General features: G+C 48.2%; 1 protein-coding gene across 3 annotated transcripts in view; it reads left to right on the plus strand.

Moving 5' to 3' along the window:
- homer2 (homer scaffold protein 2) overlaps positions 1–20,397 on the plus strand; it is a 127,952-nt gene that overhangs the window by 40,605 nt on the left and 66,950 nt on the right. For all 3 annotated transcript variants that reach the window (XM_071400559.1, XM_071400560.1, XM_071400557.1), the window contains exons 3-4: positions 18,119–18,250; positions 19,293–19,385. In XM_071400559.1, the coding sequence (XP_071256660.1) occupies positions 18,119–18,250; positions 19,293–19,385 (225 nt within the window). The remainder of the gene's footprint in view (positions 1–18,118; positions 18,251–19,292; positions 19,386–20,397) is intronic.

Genomic DNA, 20,397 nt, shown 5'->3' on the forward strand with positions numbered 1-20,397 from the left:
TGTTTATGCTAATTATTCAAGGGTCGACTTATTTTATTTTAAAACTATTATTAACACAGTTGATTGGAAGTTGATTGCATTTCAATTCATGAATGACTCATGTATATTTTTTATTTAACTAGGCAAGTCAGTTAAGAACAAGCCTACCGGGGAACAGTGGGTTAAATGCCTTGTTCAGGGGCAGAACGACAGATTTTTACCTTGTCAGCTCTGGGATTTGATCTTGCAACCTTTCGGTTACTGGCCCAACGCTCTAACCACTAGACTACCTGTTGGTTACTAGTCCAACGCTCTAACCACTAGGCTACCTGCTGGTTACTAGTCCAACGCTCTAACCACTAGGCTACCTGCTGGTTACTAGTCCAACGCTCTAACCACTAGGCTACCTGCTGGTTACTAGTCCAACGCTCTAACCACTAGGCTACCTGCTGGTTACTGGCCCAACGCTCTAACCACTAGGCTACCTGCTGGTTACTAGTCCAACGCTCTAACCACTAGGCTACCTGCTATTATCCACATAGCAACATGGTCCAGGAAAAGGCTCTGAATTCAACATGCTGGTTAACTCTGCTATTATCCACATAGCAACATGGTCTAGGAAAAGGCTCTGAATTCAACATGCTGGTTAACTCTGCTATTATCCACATAGCAACATGGTCCAGGAAAAGGCTCTGAATTCAACATGCTGGTTAACTCTGCTATTATCCACATAGCAACATGGTCCAGGAAAAGGCTCTGAATTCAACATGCTGATTAACTCTGCTATTATCCACATAGCAACATGGTCCAGGAAAAGGCTCTGAATTCAATATGCTGGTTAACTCTGCTATTATCCACATAGCAACATGGTCTAGGAAAAGGAGCCAATTCAACATGCTGGTTAACTCTGCTATTATCCACATAGCAACATGGTCCAGGAAAAGGCTCCGAATTCAACATGCTGGTTAACTCTGCTATTATCCACATAGCAACATGGTCTAGGAAAAGGAGCCAATTCAACATGCTGGTTAACTCTGCTATTATCCACATAGCAACATGGTCCAGGAAAAGGCTCAATTCAACATGCTGGTTAACTCTGCTATTATCCACATAGCAACATGGTCTAGGAAAAGGCTCCAATTCAACATGCTGGTTAACTCTGCTATTATCCACATAGCAACATGGTCTAGGAAAAGGCTCTGAATTCAACATGCTGGTTAACTCTGCTATTATCCACATAGCAACATGGTCCAGGAAAAGGCTCCAATTCAACATGCTGGTTAACTCTGCTATTATCCACATAGCAACATGGTTTAGGAAAAGGCTCTGAATTCAACATGCTGGTTAACTCTGCTATTATCCACATAGCAACATGGTCCAGGAAAAGGCTCCAATTCAACATGCTGGTTAACTCTGCTATTATCCACATAGCAACATGGTTTAGGAAAAGGAGCCAAATCAACAGCGCACTGATGTTTCAGAACCGCGGACAGCGACCGCTATCCAAGCACATTTGTTATAAAATACTATTTTTATTAGTGTTGCACCATTGTTCTTATGTAATGTAACCATATAGAATTTCAGTAGCACATGTCTTAGTGATGGACTGTTCCATCCCCACAGCCTCCACAATGGATCAGTCCAATCAGACAGGCGTCTTGTACACCATGATATTATTATTATATATTTTTATTTTTACTACTGTTCGGCTTAAGAAATCTCAGTTGACCAACAGCCCATTGACCCGTCGACTAAATGGCCCTACTCTCAACCCGATTTGTGTTTGTGTGTGTTGGATAGAGGGGTAATTAGTATTTTCCCCAGAGAGTCTGCTGAGGCTATGAGAGGGTGAGGGGACGACCCCCCCCCTGATGTGTTGTCACTGGGTGATGTGAGGGAAAGGGGTGGGGGGGGAGTGACGGGGAGGAGAAGAACCTTTTAAAGGGCAACTCCTGGAGCACCCCACCCACACACCATATTTACACACACACTCTCTCGCTCTCTTGTGTTTGCTCTCTCTCTCGCTCTCTCTCGCTCTCTTGTGTTCTCTCTCTCGCTCTCTTGTGTTCTCTCGCTCTCTTGTGTTCTCTCTTTCTCTCTTTCTCTCTGTCTCTCTGTCTCTCTGTCTATCTGTCTGTCTGCCTGTCTGTCTGACATACTGTGAGACTGTCACCCCTCACCCTGCCAACAGCTACAGAGTCTAAATGAAGATCAGCTTGATGCTGGCTCCTATCTCCTCTCTGACAGTGAAACCCCACTGAGCACGATGCAGAGAACAGATCCACCACGTATTACTATACAACCCAGCTAGTCAGGGGGGAGGGGGGTGTGTATGTCAGGCTTCCACCCACCTCCCCCCTAGCTACTGAACATCACCTGTCTCTGTGGATTGTGTCAGGCTTCCACCCACCTCCCCCTAGCTACTGAACATCACCTGTCTCTGTGGATTGTGTTAGGCTTCCACCCACCTCCCCCTAGCTACTGAACATCACCTGTCTCTGTGGATTGTGTTAGGCTTCCACCCACCTCCCCCTAGCTACTGAACATCACCTGTCTCTGTGGATTGTGTTAGGCTTCCACCCACCTCCCCCTAGCTACTGAACATCACCTGTCTCTGTGGATTGTGTCAGGCTTCCACCCACCTCCCCCTAGCTACTGAACATTCCCTGTCTCTGTGGATTGTGTCAGGCTTCCACCCACCTCCCCCTAGCTACTGAACATCACCTGTCTCTGTGGATTGTGTTAGGCTCCCACCCACCTCCCCCTAGCTACTGAACATCACCTGTCTCTGGATTGTGTTAGGCTTCCACCCACCTCCCCCTAGCTACTGAACATCACCTGTCTCTGTGGATTGTGTCAGGCTTCCACCCACCTCCCCCTAGCTACTGAACATCACCTGTCTCTGTGGATTGTGTTAGGCTTCCACCCACCTCCCCCTAGCTACTGAACATTACCTGTCTCTGTGGATTGTGTTAGGCTCCCACCCACCTCCCCCTAGCTACTGAACATCACCTGTCTCTGTGGATTGTGTTAGGCTTCCACCCACCTCCCCCTAGCTACTGAACATCACCTGTCTCTGTGGATTGTGTTAGGCTTCCACCCACCTCCCCCTAGCTACTGAACATCACCTGTCTCTGTGGATTGTGTTAGGCTTCCACCCACCTCCCCCTAGCTACTGAACATCACCTGTCTCTGTGGATTGTGTTAGGCTTCCACCCACCTCCCCCTAGCTACTGAACATCACCTGTCTCTGTGGATTGTGTTTGCTGTGAGATCCATGTCTTGGTTTCCACCTGTACACCTGGTACAAACCAGACGCATCACGTTGCCCACATACATACTCTTCTCTACGGTGTGTAGACATCAACCTATTGACTCTGACATTATCAACGTCAGGGTTGACGTACGGAAGTGTTCCCACTCAACAGAATCATCTTATCTCTCCAATGGAAGGAAGTGTTCCAACTCATCTCTCCAATGGAAGGAAGTGTTCCAACTCATCTCTCCAATGGAAGGAAGTGTTCCAACTCAGCTCTCCAATGGAAGGAAGTGTTCCAACTCAGCTCTCCAATGGAAGGAAGTGTTCCAACTCATCTCTCCAATGGAAGGAAGTGTTCCAACTCATCTCTCCAATGGAAGGAAGTGTTCCAACTCAGCTCTCCAATGGAAGGAAGTGTTCCAACTCAGCTCTCCAATGGAAGGAAGTGTTCCAACTCAGCTCTCCAATGGAAGGAAGTGTTCCAACTCAGCTCTCCAATGGAAGGAAGTGTTCCAACTCAACAGAATCGACTCAGCTCTCCAATGGAAACAGACATTTATTTCAACCTAAAACCAGACATGTGTTTTTCCCTGCATAGACACAAGGCTGAAAGGCGCGTCTGTCTGACTTTTTAGGTGTGTGTGTCCCAAGTTTCCCCCTTTTCCCCACATAGTGCACTACTTGTGAGTAGCCAGGGTATGTAAGCTAACGCCTGTCTGTGTATCAGGTGTTTTAGTGTTGAGCTCATAGAGGTCTTCTGAACAGGAAGACTAGTTCACAGAGAGAGATTTCATCAAGCCAAGCTGAGCTCTGGATTGAATTCAGCAGATACAATTTCTGGGCATTCTTTCAAAACACTCTCTCTTTAGTCTACTAATGATCTTTTATGGGTTTTACTTTCATCGTTTTGCTCCAAACATACTGCAATTTATTTGGTTTGATGAGATTGTTGTATTTATCTCAGAAAGCAAAGTCATGTTCTTTTTATGTCCTTCTCCTACCATCTGGAGCCAGAACAAAATGTTACCTTAACTCTGTGAGTCACATGAGATCCTATCTGAGTTGGCACTTCAAGACTTCTACAGTCTGTTTACCAGTTCCCCAGTCCCTCTCTACCTCCAGAGAAACACCATACCGTTTCTCCCAGTCCCTCTCTACCTCCAGAGAAACACCATACCGTTTCTCCCAGTCCCTCTCTACCTCCAGAGAAACACCATCCGTTTCTCCCAGTCCCTTGAAGGTCCCTTAGTCTGCATTCGCTCTCTCTCTGGTCCTGGAAGTCTGCCTGTTCTATTTAACCCCCCCCCCCCCCACACACACACACACACACACTGACTGACTCCAAACTGCTCCTGTCCTGACACAGAGGAGAGGGCGACTGAGAGAGGACTGCTGGAGCTGGCTATTCACTGACTCCAAACTGCTCCTGTCCTGCCACAGAGGAGAGGGCGACTGAGAGAGAGGACTGCTGGGGCTGGCTATTCACTGACTCCAAACTGCTCCTGTCCTGCCACAGAGGAGAGGGCGACAGAGAGAGAGGACTGCTGGGGCTGGCTATTCACTGACTCCAAACTGCTCCTGTCCTGACACAGAGGAGAGGGCGACAGAGAGAGAGGACTGCTGGGGCTGGCTATTCACTGACTCCAAACTGCTCCTGTCCTGACACAGAGGAGAGGGCGACTGAGAGAGAGGACTGCTGGAGCTGGCTATTCACTGACTCCAAACTGGCATGTCATTGGTCATCCCTGGTGGATAGTGCTATTCTCTGTCTGTCTGTGGTAGGACAGGATGTCTCTGTCTGTCTGTCTGTGGTAGGACATGATTTCTCTGTCTGTCTGTGGTAGGACATGATGTCTCTGTCTGTCTGTGGTAGGACATGATGTCTCTGTCTGTCTGTGGTAGGACATGATGTCTCTGTCTGTCTGTGGTAGGACATGATGTCTCTGTCTGTCTGTGGTAGGACATGATTTCTCTGTGGAGTGGTACCAGCTATATGGCTAGTGATGGGTACCTGGGTAGGGCTACAGTGGACTGGACTGGGTAGGGCTACGCTGGGCTGGGCTGGGTAGGGTTACAGTGGGCTGGGTAGGGCTACAGTGGGCTGGGCTGTGTAGGGCTACAGTGGGCTGGGTAGGGCTGGGCTGGGTAGGGCTACACTGGGCTGGGCTGGGTAGGGCTACGCTGGGCTGGGCTGGGCTGGGTAGGGCTACAGTGGGCTGGGTAGGGCTACAGTGGGCTGGGTAGGGCTACAGTGGGCTGGGTAGGGCTACACTTGACTGGGCTGGGTAGGGCTACAGTGGGCTGGGTAGGGCTACAGTGGGCTGGGTAGGGCTACAGTGGGCTGGGTAGGGCTACAGTGGACTGGGCTGGGTAGGGCTACAGTGGACTGGGCTGGGTAGGGCTACAGTGGACTGAGCTAGAAACACCAGCATTACTGCACTGTTGGAGCTAGAAACACCAGTATTACTGCACTGTTGGAGATAGAAACACCAGCATTACTACACTGTTGGAGCTAGAAACACCAGCATTACTACACTGTTGGAGATAGAAACACCAGCATTACTGCACTGTTGGAGCTAGAAACACCAGCATTACTGCACTGTTGGAGCAAGAAACACCAGCATTACTACACTGTTGGAGATAGAAACACCAGCATTACTACACTGTTGGAGCTAGAAACACCAGCATTACGCTGCACCTGTGATAACATCTGAGTGGCGCAGCGGTCTAAGGCACTGAGGTCTCACTACAGTCCCTGGTTCGAATCTAGGCTGTATCACATCCGGCCGTGATTGGGAGTCCCACAGGGCGGCGCACAATTGGCCCAGCATCGTCCAGGTTTTAGCCGGAGTAGGCCGTCTTTGTAAATAAGAATTTGTTCTTAACTGACTTGCCTCGTTAAATAAAGGTTAAACAAAAAAAATTAAATAGGTACGCGACCAATAAAATGTGATTTTGAAGTAGTGCACTAAATAGGGAATGGGGCGCCATGTGGGACTCATCCCAAGTCCCTGATAGAAGACCGGTACGTTCACCGGTCACCGGGAACAACGGTTCAGTCTTCAGTCTGTGTCTAAGATCTCTCTGACATGTCATGGTTGTATGTGTTAATGTAACTCACTGGAGTAGTCTGCCTCAGTTATTCACACTGTGACAAACCTGATCAAACACATGCACAGAGAGAGAACACACTCCTATCTTAGTTTCTCATTTCAACCAAGTAGGGAGGCTATCTCAGAGAGATACAGTATTAACTTATTCCCAAATCTGAAATCCCCCACCCACATACACAGAGACAGAAAGAGAAAGAGAAAGAGAGAAAGAGAGATTGGTGAGTGTGTCAAGTCTCCACCCCACATTAGCATGGTGATGACTCAAACCCTGTTCATCCTCTTCATATGAAGGGATGAGAAGATGAAGAGGAAGAGGAGGAGAGAGACAGAGAGAAGAGGAAGAGGGAGACAGAGAGAAGAGGGAGAGGGAGACAGAGAGAAGAGGAAGAGGGAGACAGAGAGAAGAGGAAGAGGGAGACAGAGAGAAGAGGAAGAGGGAGACAGAGAGAAGAGGAAGAGGGAGACAGAGAGAAGAGGAAGAGGGAGACAGAGAGAAGAGGAAGAGGGAGACAGAGAGAAGAGGAAGAGGGAGACAGAGAGAAGAGGAAGAGGGAGACAGAGAGAAGGGGAAGAGGAGGAGGAAGACAGAGAGAAGAGGGAAATAAAAAGGAGCGAAAGAGATGGAACATGGAAACAGAGAATGAGGAAGAGAGAATATGAACTCTGCCAGTCATGTGACGTGTAGGATAAATCAGCCAGGAGGATATAATCCACTTTACACCACTACACACACACACACACACACACACACACACACACACACACACACACACACACACACCCCAACTCTCAGCGTTCCACTGAGATCTCTAAACAGCTTATTGATCTCAGTAGCTGTACCTGGAGGTCGTCGCTTGGGTGTGTGTTTGCCAGTTAGGAGGAAATGGAAAACGGTTTGTTGTTGCTAGTGAAGATTCTCCGCAACCCAAATGGCAACCTATTCACTACAGAGTGCACTAGTGCACATCTGACAGGGCCCTAAAGTAGTGGTGTATATAGGCAATAGGGTGGCATTGGGACGCAGCAGCAGCATGTTAAATGAAGCAGGTCTCAGGAGGATAGTGGCACCAGCAGTTATGTCATCAACAACACCCTCCTGGCTTAACCTCCCTACACAGTTGAAATGAGAAACTAACTCAGAGAGATACAGTAGTAACTTCTTCCCTAATCTAACATCACCCACAGAGACAGAGAGACAGAGAGATACAGTAGTAACTTCTTCCCTAATCTAAAATCACCCACAGAGACAGAGAGACAGAGAGACAGAGAGACAGAGAGACAGAGAGACAGAGAGATACAGTAGTAACTTCTTCCCTAATCTAAAATCACCCACAGAGACAGAGAGACAGAGAGATACAGTAGTAACTTCTTCCCTAATCTAAAATCACCCAGAGAGACAGAGAGACAGAGAGACAGAGAGACAGAGAGACAGAGAGACAGAGAGATACAGTAGTAACTTCTTCCCTAATCTAAAATCACCCACAGAGACAGAGAGACAGAGAGATACAGTAGTAACTTCTTCCCTAATCTAAAATCACCCACAGAGACAGAGAGACAGAGAGACAGAGAGATACAGTAGTAACTTCTTCCCTGATCTAAAATCACCCACAGAGACAGAGAGACAGAGAGAGACACACAGAGAGCTGTGTAACCTGGTAACTCATTGAAACCAGCAGACTGTGTAACCTGGTAACTCATTGAAACCAGCAGACTGTGTAACCTGGTAACTCATTGAAACCAGCAGACTGTGTAACCTGGTAACTCATTGAAACCAGCAGACTGTGTAGCCTGGTAACTCATGGAAACCAGCAGACTGTGTAACCTGGTAACTCATTGAAACCAGCAGACTGTGTAACCTGGTAACTCATTGAAACCAGCAGACTGTGTAACCTGGTAACTCATTGAAACCAGCAGACTGTGTAACCTGGTAACTCATTGAAACCAGCAGACTGTGTAACCTGGTAACTCATTGAAACCAGCAGACTGTGTAACCTGGTAACTCATTGAAACCAGCAGACCGTGTAACCTGGTAACTCATTGAAACCAGCAGACTGTGTAACCTGGTAACTCATTGAAACCAGCAGACTGTGTAACCTGGTAACTCATTGAAACCAGCAGACCGTGTAACCTGGTAAGAGATTTGCAGGAATAGTATGTCAGCAGTGTCTCATATCCTCCTCTTCCCCTTCTCCTCTTCCTCCTCTCTTCAATATCCTCCCTCCTCTTCTCCTCAACCTCCTCTTCCTCCTCTCTTCAATATCCTCCCTCCTCTTCTCCTCAACCTCCTCTCTCCAATATCCTCTCCCCCCTCTCCACTCCACAGTGTAGCCCTACCCAGCCCAGTCCACTGTAGCCCTACCCAGCCCAGTCCACTGTAGCCCTACCCAGCCCAGTCCACTGTAGCCCTACCCAGCCCAATCCACTGTAGCCCTACCCAGCCCAGTCCACTGTAGCCCTACCCAGCCCAGTCCACTGTAGCCCTACCCAGCCCAATCCACTGTAGCCCTACCCAGCCCAGTCCACTGTAGCCCTACCCAGCCCACTGTAGCCCTACCCAGCCCACTGTAGCCCTACCCAGCCCACTGTAGCCCTACCCAGCCCAATCCACTGTAGCCCTACCCAGCCCACTGTAGCCCTACCCAGTCCACTGTAGCCCTACCCAGCCCAGTCCACTGTAGCCCTAAACACCAGCATTACTGCACTGTTGGAGCTTGAAACACCAGTATTACTGCACTGTTGGAGATAGAAACACCAGCATTACTACACTGTTGGAGCTAGAAACACCAGCATTACTACACTGTTGGAGATAGAAACACCAGCATTACTGCACTGTTGGAGCTAGAAACACCAGCATTACTGCACTGCACTGCAATGCTGGTGTTTCTAGCTCCAACAGTGCAGTAATGCTGGTGTTTCTAGCTCCAACAGTGTAGTAATGCTGGTGTTTCTATCTCCAACAGTGCAGTAATGCTGGTGTTTCTAGCTCCAACAGTGTAGTAATGCTGGTGTTTCTATCTCCAACAGTGTAGTAATGCTGGTGTTTCTAGCTCCAACAGTTCAGTAATGCTGGTGTTTCTAGCTCCAACAGTGCAGGAATGATTGTGTTTCTATCTCCAACAGTGTAGTAATGCTGGTGTTTCTAGCTCCAACAGTGCAGTAATGCTGGTGTTTCTAGCTCCAACAGTGCAGTAATGCTGGTGTTTCTAGCTCCAACAGTGCAGTAATGCTGGTGTTTCTAGCTCCAACAGTGCAGTAATGCTGGTGTTTCTATCTCCAACAGTGCAGTAATGCTGGTGTTTCTAGCTCCAACAGTGCAGTAATGCTGGTGCTTCTAGCTCCAACAGTGTAGTAATGCTGGTGTTTCTAGCTCCAACAGTGTAGTAATGCTGGTGTTTCTAGCTCCAACAGTGCAGTAATGCTGGTGTTTCTAGCTCCAACAGTGCAGGAATGATTGTGTTTCTATCTCCAACAGTGCAGTAATGCTGGTGTTTCTATCTCCAACAGTGTAGTAATGCTGGTGTTTCTAGCTCCAGCAGTGTAGTAATGCTGGTGTTTCTATCTCCAACAGTGCAGTAATGCTGGTGTTTCTATCTCCAACAGTGCAGTAATGCTGGTGTTTCTAGCTCCAACAGTGTAGTAATGCTGGTGTTTCTAGCTCCAACAGTGTAGTAATGCTGGTGTTTCTAGCTCCAACAGTGCAGTAATGCTGGTGTTTCTAGCTCCAGCAGTGTAGTAATGCTGGTGTTTCTAGCTCCAACAGTGTAGTAATGCTGGTGTTTCTAGCTCCAACAGTGCAGGAATGATTGTGTTTCTATCTCCAACAGTGCAGTAATGCTGGTGTTTCTATCTCCAACAGTGTAGTAATGCTGGTGTTTCTAGCTCCAGCAGTGTAGTAATGCTGGTGTTTCTATCTCCAACAGTGCAGTAATGCTGGTGTTTCTATCTCCAACAGTGCAGTAATGCTGGTGTTTCTAGCTCCAACAGTGTAGTAATGCTGGTGTTTCTAGCTCCAACAGTGTAGTAATGCTGGTGTTTCTAGCTCCAACAGTGCAGTAATGCTGGTGTTTCTAGCTCCAGCAGTGTAGTAATGCTGGTGTTTCTAGCTCCAACAGTGTAGTAATGCTGGTGTTTCTAGCTCCAACAGTGCAGTAATGCTGGTGTTTCTAGCTCCAACAGTGTAGTAATGCTGGTGTTTCTAGCTCCAACAGTGCGGTAATGCTGGTGTTTATAGCTCCAACAGTGCGGTAATGCTGGTGTTTCTAGCTCCAACAGTGCGGTAATGCTGGTGTTTCTAGCTCCAACAGTGCGGTAATGCTGGTGTTTCTAGCTCCAACAGTGTGGTAATGCTGGTGTTTCTAGCTCCAACAGTGTAGTAATGCTGGTGTTTCTAGCTCCAACAGTGCAGTAATGCTGGTGTTTCTAGCTCCAACAGTGTAGTAATGCTGGTGTTTCTAGCTCCAACAGTGTAGTAATGCTGGTGTTTCTAGCTCCAACAGTGCAGTAATGCTGGTGTTTCTAGCTCCAACAGTGTAGTAATGCTGGTGTTTCTAGCTCCAACAGTGTAGTAATGCTGGTGTTTCTAGCTCCAACAGTGTAGTAATGCTGGTGTTTCTAGCTCCAACAGTGCAGTAATGCTGGTGTTTCTAGCTCCAACAGTGTAGTAATGCTGGTGTTTCTAGCTCCAACAGTGTAGTAATGCTGGTGTTTCTAGCTCCAACAGTATAGTAATGCTGGTGTTTCTAGCTCCAACAGTGTAGTAATGCTTGTGTTTCTAGCTCCAATAGTGCAGTAATGCTGGTGTTTCTATCTCCAACAGTGTAGTAATGCTGGTGTTTCTAGCTCCAACAGTGCAGTAATGCTGGTGTTTCTAGCTCCAACAGTGCAGTAATGCTGGTGTTTATAGCTCCAACAGTGCAGTAATGCTGGTGTTTATAGCTCCAACAGTGCAGTAATGCTGGTGTTTATAGCTCCAACAGTGCAGTAATGCTGGATAAAAGGGGTGGAAGCTAGAAGGGGTGGGGAGGGGGAGGATAGAAAGGGGGGAGGATATGAGGGGTAGAATATGAGGGGGGAGGATATGAGGGGGAGGTTTGAAGGGGTGGGGGAAGTTAGGAGGAGGCGGATAGAAGGGTGGAGGATAGAAGGGTGGAGGATAGGAGGGTGAGGATAGGAGGGTGAGGATAGGAGGGTGAGGATAGGAGGGTGAGGATAGGAGGGTCGAGGATTGGAGGATAGGAGGGTCGAGGATTGGAGGATAGCAGGGCGAGGATTGGAGGATAGCAGGGCGAGGATAGGAGGGGCGAGGATTGGAGGATAGCAGGGCGAGGTTTGGAGGATAGGAGGGGCGAGGATTGGAGGATAGCAGGGCGAGGGTTGGAGGATAGCAGGGCGAGGGTTGGAGGATAGCAGGGCGAGGGTTGGAGGATAGGAGGGGCGAGGATTGGAGGATAGGAGGGGCGAGGATTGGAAGATAGCAGGGCGAGGATTGGAAGATAGCAGGGCGAGGATTGGAGGATAGCAGGGCGAGGATTGGAGGATAGCAGGGCGAGGATTGGAGGATAGCAGGGCGAGGATTGGAGGATAGCAGGGCGAGGGTTGGAGGATAGCAGGGCGAGGGTTGGAGGATAGCAGGGCGAGGGTTGGAGGATAGCAGGGCGAGGGTTGGAGGATAGGAGGGGCGAGGGTTGGAGGATAGCAGGGCGAGGGTTGGAGGATAGCAGGGCGAGGCTTGGAGGATAGCAGGGCGAGGGTTGGAGGATAGCAGGGCGAGGGTTGGAGGATAGCAGGGCGAGGATTGGAGGATAGCAGGGCGAGGGTTGGAGGATAGCAGGGCGAGGGTTGGAGGATAGCAGGGCGAGGGTTGGAGGATAGGAGGGGCGAGGGTTGGAGGATAGCAGGGCGAGGGTTGGAGGATAGCAGGGCGAGGCTTGGAGGATAGCAGGGCGAGGATTGGAGGATAGCAGGGCGAGGATTGGAGGATAGCAGGGCGAGGGTTGGAGGATAGCAGGGCGAGGGTTGGAGGATAGCAGGGCGAGGGTTGGAGGATAGGAGGGGCGAGGGTTGGAGGATAGCAGGGCGAGGGTTGGAGGATAGCAGGGCGAGGGTTGGAGGATAGCAGGGCGAGGGTTGGAGGATAGCAGGGCGAGGATTGGAGGATAGGAGGGCGAGGGTTGGAGGATAGCAGGGCGAGGGTTGGAGGATAGGAGGGCGAGGGTTGGAGGATAGCAGGGCGAGGATAGGAGGACAGCAGGGCGAGGGTTGGAGGATAGCAGGGCGAGGGTTGGAGGATAGCAGGGCGAGGCTTGGAGGATAGCAGGGCGAGGATTGGAGGATAGGAGGGCGAGGATTGGAGGATAGGAGGGCGAGGATTGGAGGATAGCAGGGCGAGGATTGGAGGATAGGAGGGCGAGGATTGGAGGATAGCAGGGCGAGGATTGGAGGATAGCAGGGCGAGGATTGGAGGATAGCAGGGCGAGGATTGGAGGATAGGAGGGGCGAGGGTTGGAGGATAGGAGGGGCGAGGGTTGGAGGATAGCAGGGCGAGGGTTGGAGGATAGGAGGGGCGAGGATTGGAGGATAGCAGGGCGAGGATTGGAGGATAGCAGGGCGAGGATAGGAGGATAGCAGGGCGACGATAGGAGGGGGGAGGATGGTTGTGTGCATGCTTAGAAAACACATGCGAACTTCAAATTCTTTGACCTCTCAGAGAAGTCTTCCTCGACCCCTAGCAACAGTCACCTCTAGATAACCTTGACAACAAGCTGAGCTGTGTGTCTAAAGCATGTCAGTAAAGGTTGTTGTCTAACTCTCCCCGTCTCTTCTAGTTCTCTTGTCTGGCGTAGTGTTTTACAGAGCCTTTTATTGGAAATACAACACTCTGGGGATTTGTCATGCATGTCTGATTTGGACAGTGTTCTGAGCTCTCAGTGAGGTGTGAGGGTGTGAGGTCTGAGCTCTGGCAAAAAAGATAAGTGCTAACTCCTCGGCAGAGAGGGAGATGGGGTGGTGAGGGAAATATAAAAAGGAGGGAGAGGCAGGAGGATGAGGCAGGAGGCAGGAGGCAAGAGGCAGAGGTAGAGAGAGACAGGAGGATGAGGGGTAGAGATGGGGGTTGAGGAAGAGATGGAGGGGAAAGAGGGAGACGGGTGTTAATGGGGAGGGAGGGAGGGAGAGAAGAGGAAGAATGAGAGGAGGGAGAGAGTGGGAGGAAGATGAGAGAGGAGGAGGTAGAGGAAGAATGAGAGGAGGAGAGCGGTTGTCAGTTATTCCTAGTCCTAATTCTGGAGCAGGGCCATGTTGCTATGAGACAAGGGGTGCATAGCAATTAACATGTCTTGTGTTGTCTCTTAATTGTTGGGATCAGTTCTCTGTGCTGCTCAGAGACAGAGAGACAGAGAGACAGAGAGACAGAGAGACAGAGAGACAGAGAGACAGAGAGACAGAGAGACAGAGAGGGACAGAGAATGTTTTCTTTGTTTAGGTGTGTGTGTGTGTGTGTGTGTGTGTGTGTGTGTGTGTGTGTGTGTGTGATATTATTCCAGTTCATGTGGAGGTTTCCAGAGGTGGGACCAAGTCACTATTATTCCAGTCACAAGGTCAGAGTCTCAAGTCGAGTCCCAACTAGAACGGTTTGAGTCCCGAGTCAAGTCCAAGTCGTACGTTTTGTCAAGTAAAATAAACTACACATTCAATAGCTTGTTCAACTACACATCTTTGTCTATTTATTGATGCTACCAGACAGACATTAAACTACACATCTTTGTCTATTTATTGATGCTACCAGACAGACATTTTCATTATTTTGTCTATAACATATTTTGATTATGTCACAATACATTTCAACAAATCCCAAATGCAGCTTCATATCCGTTTCATACTGAAGACCAGTCTGTTCTAGTCATCGATGCCTCATTGCTGCTGCGCTTCAAGGTAAACAGTTCATATTCTGGATCCCCAAAAAGTTTTTGGAGCTGCATATTTACTATGCCAATCCTTTCTCCCTACAGTTGACATTTGTGCTGCACGAGATTCTATAGCTGTAAATCAGCAAGCTGTTCGCTAGCTCTGTTGTTCTCAAACTTTTTGACCTGCAACCCCCCCCCCCCCCCCTCACCCCAAAAGGTGGTTCATGACCCCGGTGCACAATCGCTGCCCAAATGTAGCCTGTCATTGCAGCCCTAAAACAGTGACGCATTTTCAAACTGCAAGACACCGACGTAAACTGCCTTTTACACCCTACATTTTGAGATGAAAGTCAGTCATGTTAGCAGCCAATATCAACGAGGGATATCATGTCACTTCTCTGGGGTCCAACAGGATAATACGCCCTACCTTACCTGTATGCAGTGGAGATTGAAAGACAAGGAAAGCACGGTCTGTCTGCAACTTGCCTGTCACTTTGGAGGGCCTCCCCTCCCTGCCTGCCTGTCTCCCTCCCTCCCTCCCTCCCTGCCTGCCTGCAGCTCGTTGCCTGTCACTTTGGAGGGCCTGCCTGCCTGCCTGTAGCTCGTTGTCAACTTGGGAAGCCCTTTTCTTCCTCACAAATAGCAGAATAAATTCCCCAGAATGTTACATCTTCATCCTATCATATTGAAGGCTGTGATGTTAGTGTCATGTTACTGCTGTCTTCAGACATACAGCCAGTAACCAGCCAAACTAGGTCTGTCTGAAATATGAACCTGATCAGTGAAATAGCCGGGTAGACTAACGTTATCGTTCTGGCCAAGATGTGTCCGTAGTGGATTGATAAAAGGTATGGATAACTGTCTTTATAGACGGGTCATTTAAACGTAGGACTATTGGAGAAAATGAAACGAGCTGCTGGATCTGCTGTCTGGAGACTCATCTGGATCTGCTGTCTGGAGACTCATCTGGGTCTGCTGTCTGGATCTGCTGTCTGGAGACTCATCTGGATCTGCTGTCTGGAGACTCATCTGGATCTGCTGTCTGGAGACTCATCTGGATCTGCTGTCTGGAGACTCATCTGGGTCTGCTGTCTGGATCTGCTGTCTGGAGACTCATCTGGGTCTGCTGTCTGGATCTGCTGTCTGGAGACTCATCTGGATCTGGAGACTCCTCTGGATCTGCTGTCTGGAGACTCGTCTGGATCTGATGTCTGGAGACTCGTCTGGATCTGCTGTCTGGAGACTCGTCTGGATCTGCTGTCTGGAGACTCGTCTGGATCTGCTGTCTGGAGACTCGTCTGGATCTGCTGTCTGGAGACTCGTCTGGATCTGCTGTCTGGAGACTCGTCTGGATCTGCTGTCTGGAGACTCATCTGGTTCTGCTGTCTGGAGACTCATCTGGTTCTGCTGTCTGGAGACTCATCTGGATCTGCTGTCTGGAGACTCATCTGGATCTGCTGTCTGGAGACTCGTCTGGATCTGCTGTCTGGAGACTCATCTGGTTCTGCTGTCTGGAGAGTCATCTGGATCTGCTGTCTGGAGACTCATCTGGATCTGCTGTCTGGAGACTCGTCTGGATCTGCTGTCTGGAGACTCATCTGGATCTGCTGTCTGGAGACTCATCTGGATCTGCTCGCCCACCTTTGAGCAGCTAATGCTGATGGTCAACAGTCAAGACGCACAACAAGTTGATTCTGAAGCACAGATGAGTTGTTTTTTTTAGACAGTAACTTGGTGCAGTACCGTAGGAAACCAGATCAAATAGACTAAGGTGTATGGATAATGGATTAAAATATGGATAAAAAATTCCCATTCAGTTTCATACTCGTGATCCACGTTGAGAAGCACTGCGCTAGGTCACCTGACCTGTATTGATTGACAGTTTGCTGGTCCAATCAGAGGGCCGACTGTGCGTTTCACTAGTCAATCTGTTGCACGTTTATTTTTTATTTTTTTGCAATGTGCAATGCAGCGGCTGATATCTCTGGCTACGTGGAGAGTAATCCTTGGAGACTGTGTGCCACAAAATGAGTGACAAAATGTTACAAAACCTGGCCACAGAATTTCAAGTCATCAGTCTCAAGTCAAAGTCGAGTCCCGAGTCTTGAGTCTCCAAGTTCAGTCTCAAGTCATCGAATGTGTGACTCGAGTCAGACTCAAGTCCAAGTCATGTGACCCGAGTTCACAACTCTGGAGGTTTCTGTGTTGTCATACATACCCTAGGACCTTTCTCCTTACCAGTAGATTATCCACGTCTGTATCAGTTTCATCAATCACTCTCCTTACCATATCACAGTCTCAGTGACTCACTTCTCTCCCGGAAACACTGTCTATTACAGACCACGTCCCAAATAGAACCCTATACCCTATATAGTGCACTACTGTTGACCAGAGCCCTATAGAACTCTGGTCTAAAGTAGTGCACTATGTAGGGAATAGGGAGTCATTTGGGACACAGGCCTTGTCAGTTACAGTGTAGTCCAGCTGTTATACTAGTAGCTGTTTAACAGACCTAATGATAGACTGCTTCCTAAATGGTCCTAAGGGCCCTGGTCTAAAGTAGTGCACTATATAGGGAATAGAGTGCCTTTTGGGATACGGACTTGGGAGTCGTAATGACCATTATAGGGGTCAGTGGGCTGTGTGGATACGTGCATACTGGACATAGTTGGAGGCAGGGTGTGGGTGTGTGTGTGTGTGTGTGTGTGTGTGTGTGTGTGCGGCAGAGACTCCGAAGGAAACCAATCTAATTGTCCTGATATTACTCTGTTCCTCTTCAGATTACATAAAGCCTCAAGCTCTTTCTCTTGTCATTATGGAAATGTTCCTTCCTTTCTCTGGAGCTCAGAAGGGAAGGAGACTGTTAGCAGAAGTGGGGTTTATTTTAGTTATTTTTTGCCAAAAAAACAATTTAGTTATTTCACTTTGATTTCTGATGCTGAATAAGGGCTTGATCTCTGGCCAGAGTTGTATTGTATAAGCTAAATGGTAAGCTTCACTTCTAAATCTTGTACAAGAAGATTATTTTAGATGTACTGAGAACAAAATAAGTTGTGGCTTGTGTCAACAACAACAAACAGGAAACTGAAACTGAAATCCTCGACTTCAGGGGCTTATTCTGTTGCAAAACGTTTCGTCAATGAAATGAAATAGGAAGGGATCTGAATTTGTCCAATAGAAACTCTTGTTTTAGTGTTTGGACTGATGATTATTACACCCCAGGTGCAAAACTGTGGCCTACTGAGGTTTCCCAAACTGTTTGTGCTTTGACCCGAATCCATGTCCCAGTGGCCCAGCAAGGCACGTACCCCTCAAGCTGCTCCAGGTATTCCCAGTGGCCCAGCAAGGCACGTACCCCTCAAGCTGCTCCAGGTATTTCCCAGTGGCCCAGCAAGGCACGTACCCCTCAAGCTGCTCCAGGTATTCCCAGTGGCCCAGCAAGGCACGTACCCCTCAAGCTGCTCCAGGTATTTCCCAGTGGCCCAGCAAGGCACGTACCCCTCAAGCTGCTCCAGGTATTTCCCAGTGGCCCAGCAAGGCACGTACCCCCCCAAGCTGCTCCAGGTATTCCCAGTGGCCCAGCAAGGCACTAACCCCTCAAGCTGTTCCAGGTATTTCCGTTGTGCCCTTGAGCAAGGCACGTACCCCTCAAGCTGCTCCAGGTATTTCCGTTGTGCCCTTGAGCAAGGCACTAACCCCTCAAGCTGCTCCAGGTATTTCCCAGTGGCCCAGCAAGGCACTAACCCCCTCAAGCTGCTCCAGGTATTTCCGTTGTGCCCTTGAGCAAGGCACTAACCTCCTCAAGCTGCTCCAGGGGTACCACCGCATCTCCTACTAACGTGTAATTTCCTGTCTCCCTTCAGGTGATCATCAACAGCACCATCACCCCCAACATGACCTTCACCAAGACCTCCCAGAAGTTTGGCCAATGGGCTGACAGCAGAGCCAACACCGTGTTCGGACTGGGGTTTGCCTCCGAGCAGCAGCTGGCCAAGGTACTGATTCCTTTTCTGTTTTAAAAAGACAATGGTGCACTACTTTTGACTAAGGCCTATAGGACAATGGTGCACTACTTTTGACTAAGGCCTATAGGACAATTGTGCACTACTTTTGACTAAGGCCTATAGGACAATGGTGCACTACTTTTGACTAAAGCCTATAGGACAATGGTGCACTACTTTTGACTAAAGCCTATAGGACAATGGTGCACTACTTTTGACTAAGGCCTATAGGGACAATGGTGCACTACTTTTGACTAAAGCCTATAGGGACAATGGTGCACTACTTTTGACTAAGGCCTATACGACAATGGTGCACTACTTTTGACTAAGGCCTATAGAGCCAATGGTGCACTACTTTTGACTAAGGCCTATACGACAATGGTGCACTACTTTTGACTAAGGCCTATAGAGCCAATGGTGCACTACATTTGACTAAAGCCTATAGGACAATGGTGCACTACTTTTGACTAAGGCCTATAGGGACAATGGTGCACTACTTTTGACTAAGGCCTATAGGGACAATGGTGCACTACTTTTGACTAAGGCCTATAGGGACAATGGTGCACTACTTTTGACTAAGGCCTATAGGGACAATGGTGCACTACTTTTGACTAAGGCCTATAGGGACAATGGTGCACTACTTTTGACTAAGGCCTATAGGACAATGGTGCACTACTTTTGACTAAGGCCTATAGGACAATGGTGCACTACTTTTGACTAAGGCCTATAGGACAATGGTGCACTACTTTTGACTAAGGCCTATAGGACAATGGTGCACTACTTTTGACTAAGGCCTATAGGGACAATGGTGCACTACTTTTGACTATGGCCTATAGGACAATGGTGCACTACTTTTGACTAAAGCCTATAGGGCCAATGGTGCACTACTTTTGATCAGGTTCCATTTGGGACATGTGATTACATCATCATTAAGCGACACACACATCGCTTGTATCCAGTGATGTGTTTTTATATTTTAATTTGAACTTGTATTAATCAATCTTTTTCCTTGTTTATTTTTCTCATCTTGTTTCAGTTTGCTGAGAAGTTCCAGGAAGTGAAGGAAGCAGCGAAGCTAGCCAGGGACAAGTCACAGGAGAAGATGGAGACATCGAGTAACAATTCCCAGGTAACATACAGGCACACACACAGAGGCACACACACAGACACATGGTCACACACATGCACAAACACACACACCCATAATAACATGTGAAGAAGCGGTGAATTGTACACACACACACGGTCAGTAGCACGCATGCACACACACACACACACACACACACACACACACACACACACGCACACGCATGTGCACAGATACATACATACAGTTGAAGACGGAAGTTTACATACACTTACGTTGGAGTCATTAAAACTCGTTTTTCAACCACTCCACACATTTCTTGTTAACAAACTATAGTTTTGTCAAGTTGGTTAGGACATCTACTTTGTGCATGAGTAATTTTTCCAACAATTGTTTACAGACAGATTATTTCACTTATAATTCACTGTATAACAATTCCAGTGGGTCAGAAGTTTACATACACTAAGTTGACTGTGCCTTTAAACAGCTTGGAAAATTCCAGAAAATGATGTCATGGCTTTAGAAGCTTCTGATAGGCTAATTGACATAATTTGAGTCAATTGGAGGTGTACCTGTGGATGTATTTCAAGGCCTACCTTCAAACTCAGTGCCTCTTTGCTTGACATCATGGCTGATTTCTTTTGATTTTCCCAAGACCTATAGACCTCCACAAGTCTGGTTCATCCTTGGGAGCAATTTCCAAACGTTTGAAGGTACCACGTTCATCTTTACAAACAATAGTACGCAAGTATGAACACCATGGGACCACGCAGCCGTCATACCGCTCAGGAGGAAGACGCGTTCTGTCTCCTAGAGATGTGAAGATGCTGGAGGAAACAGGTACAAAAGTATCTATATCCACAGTAAAACAAGTCGACATAACCTGAAAGGCCGCTCAGCAAGGAAGAAGCCACTGCTCCAAAACCGCCATAAAAAAGACAGACTACGGTTTGCAACTGCACATGAGGACAAAGATTGTACTTTTTCGAGAAATGTCCTCTGGTCTGATGAAACAAAAATAGAACTGTATGGCCATAATGACCATCGTTATGTT

Source organism: Salvelinus alpinus, chromosome 5 (genome assembly GCF_045679555.1).
Source record: "Salvelinus alpinus chromosome 5, SLU_Salpinus.1, whole genome shotgun sequence".
NCBI classification, from domain to species: Eukaryota; Metazoa; Chordata; class Actinopteri; order Salmoniformes; family Salmonidae; genus Salvelinus; species Salvelinus alpinus.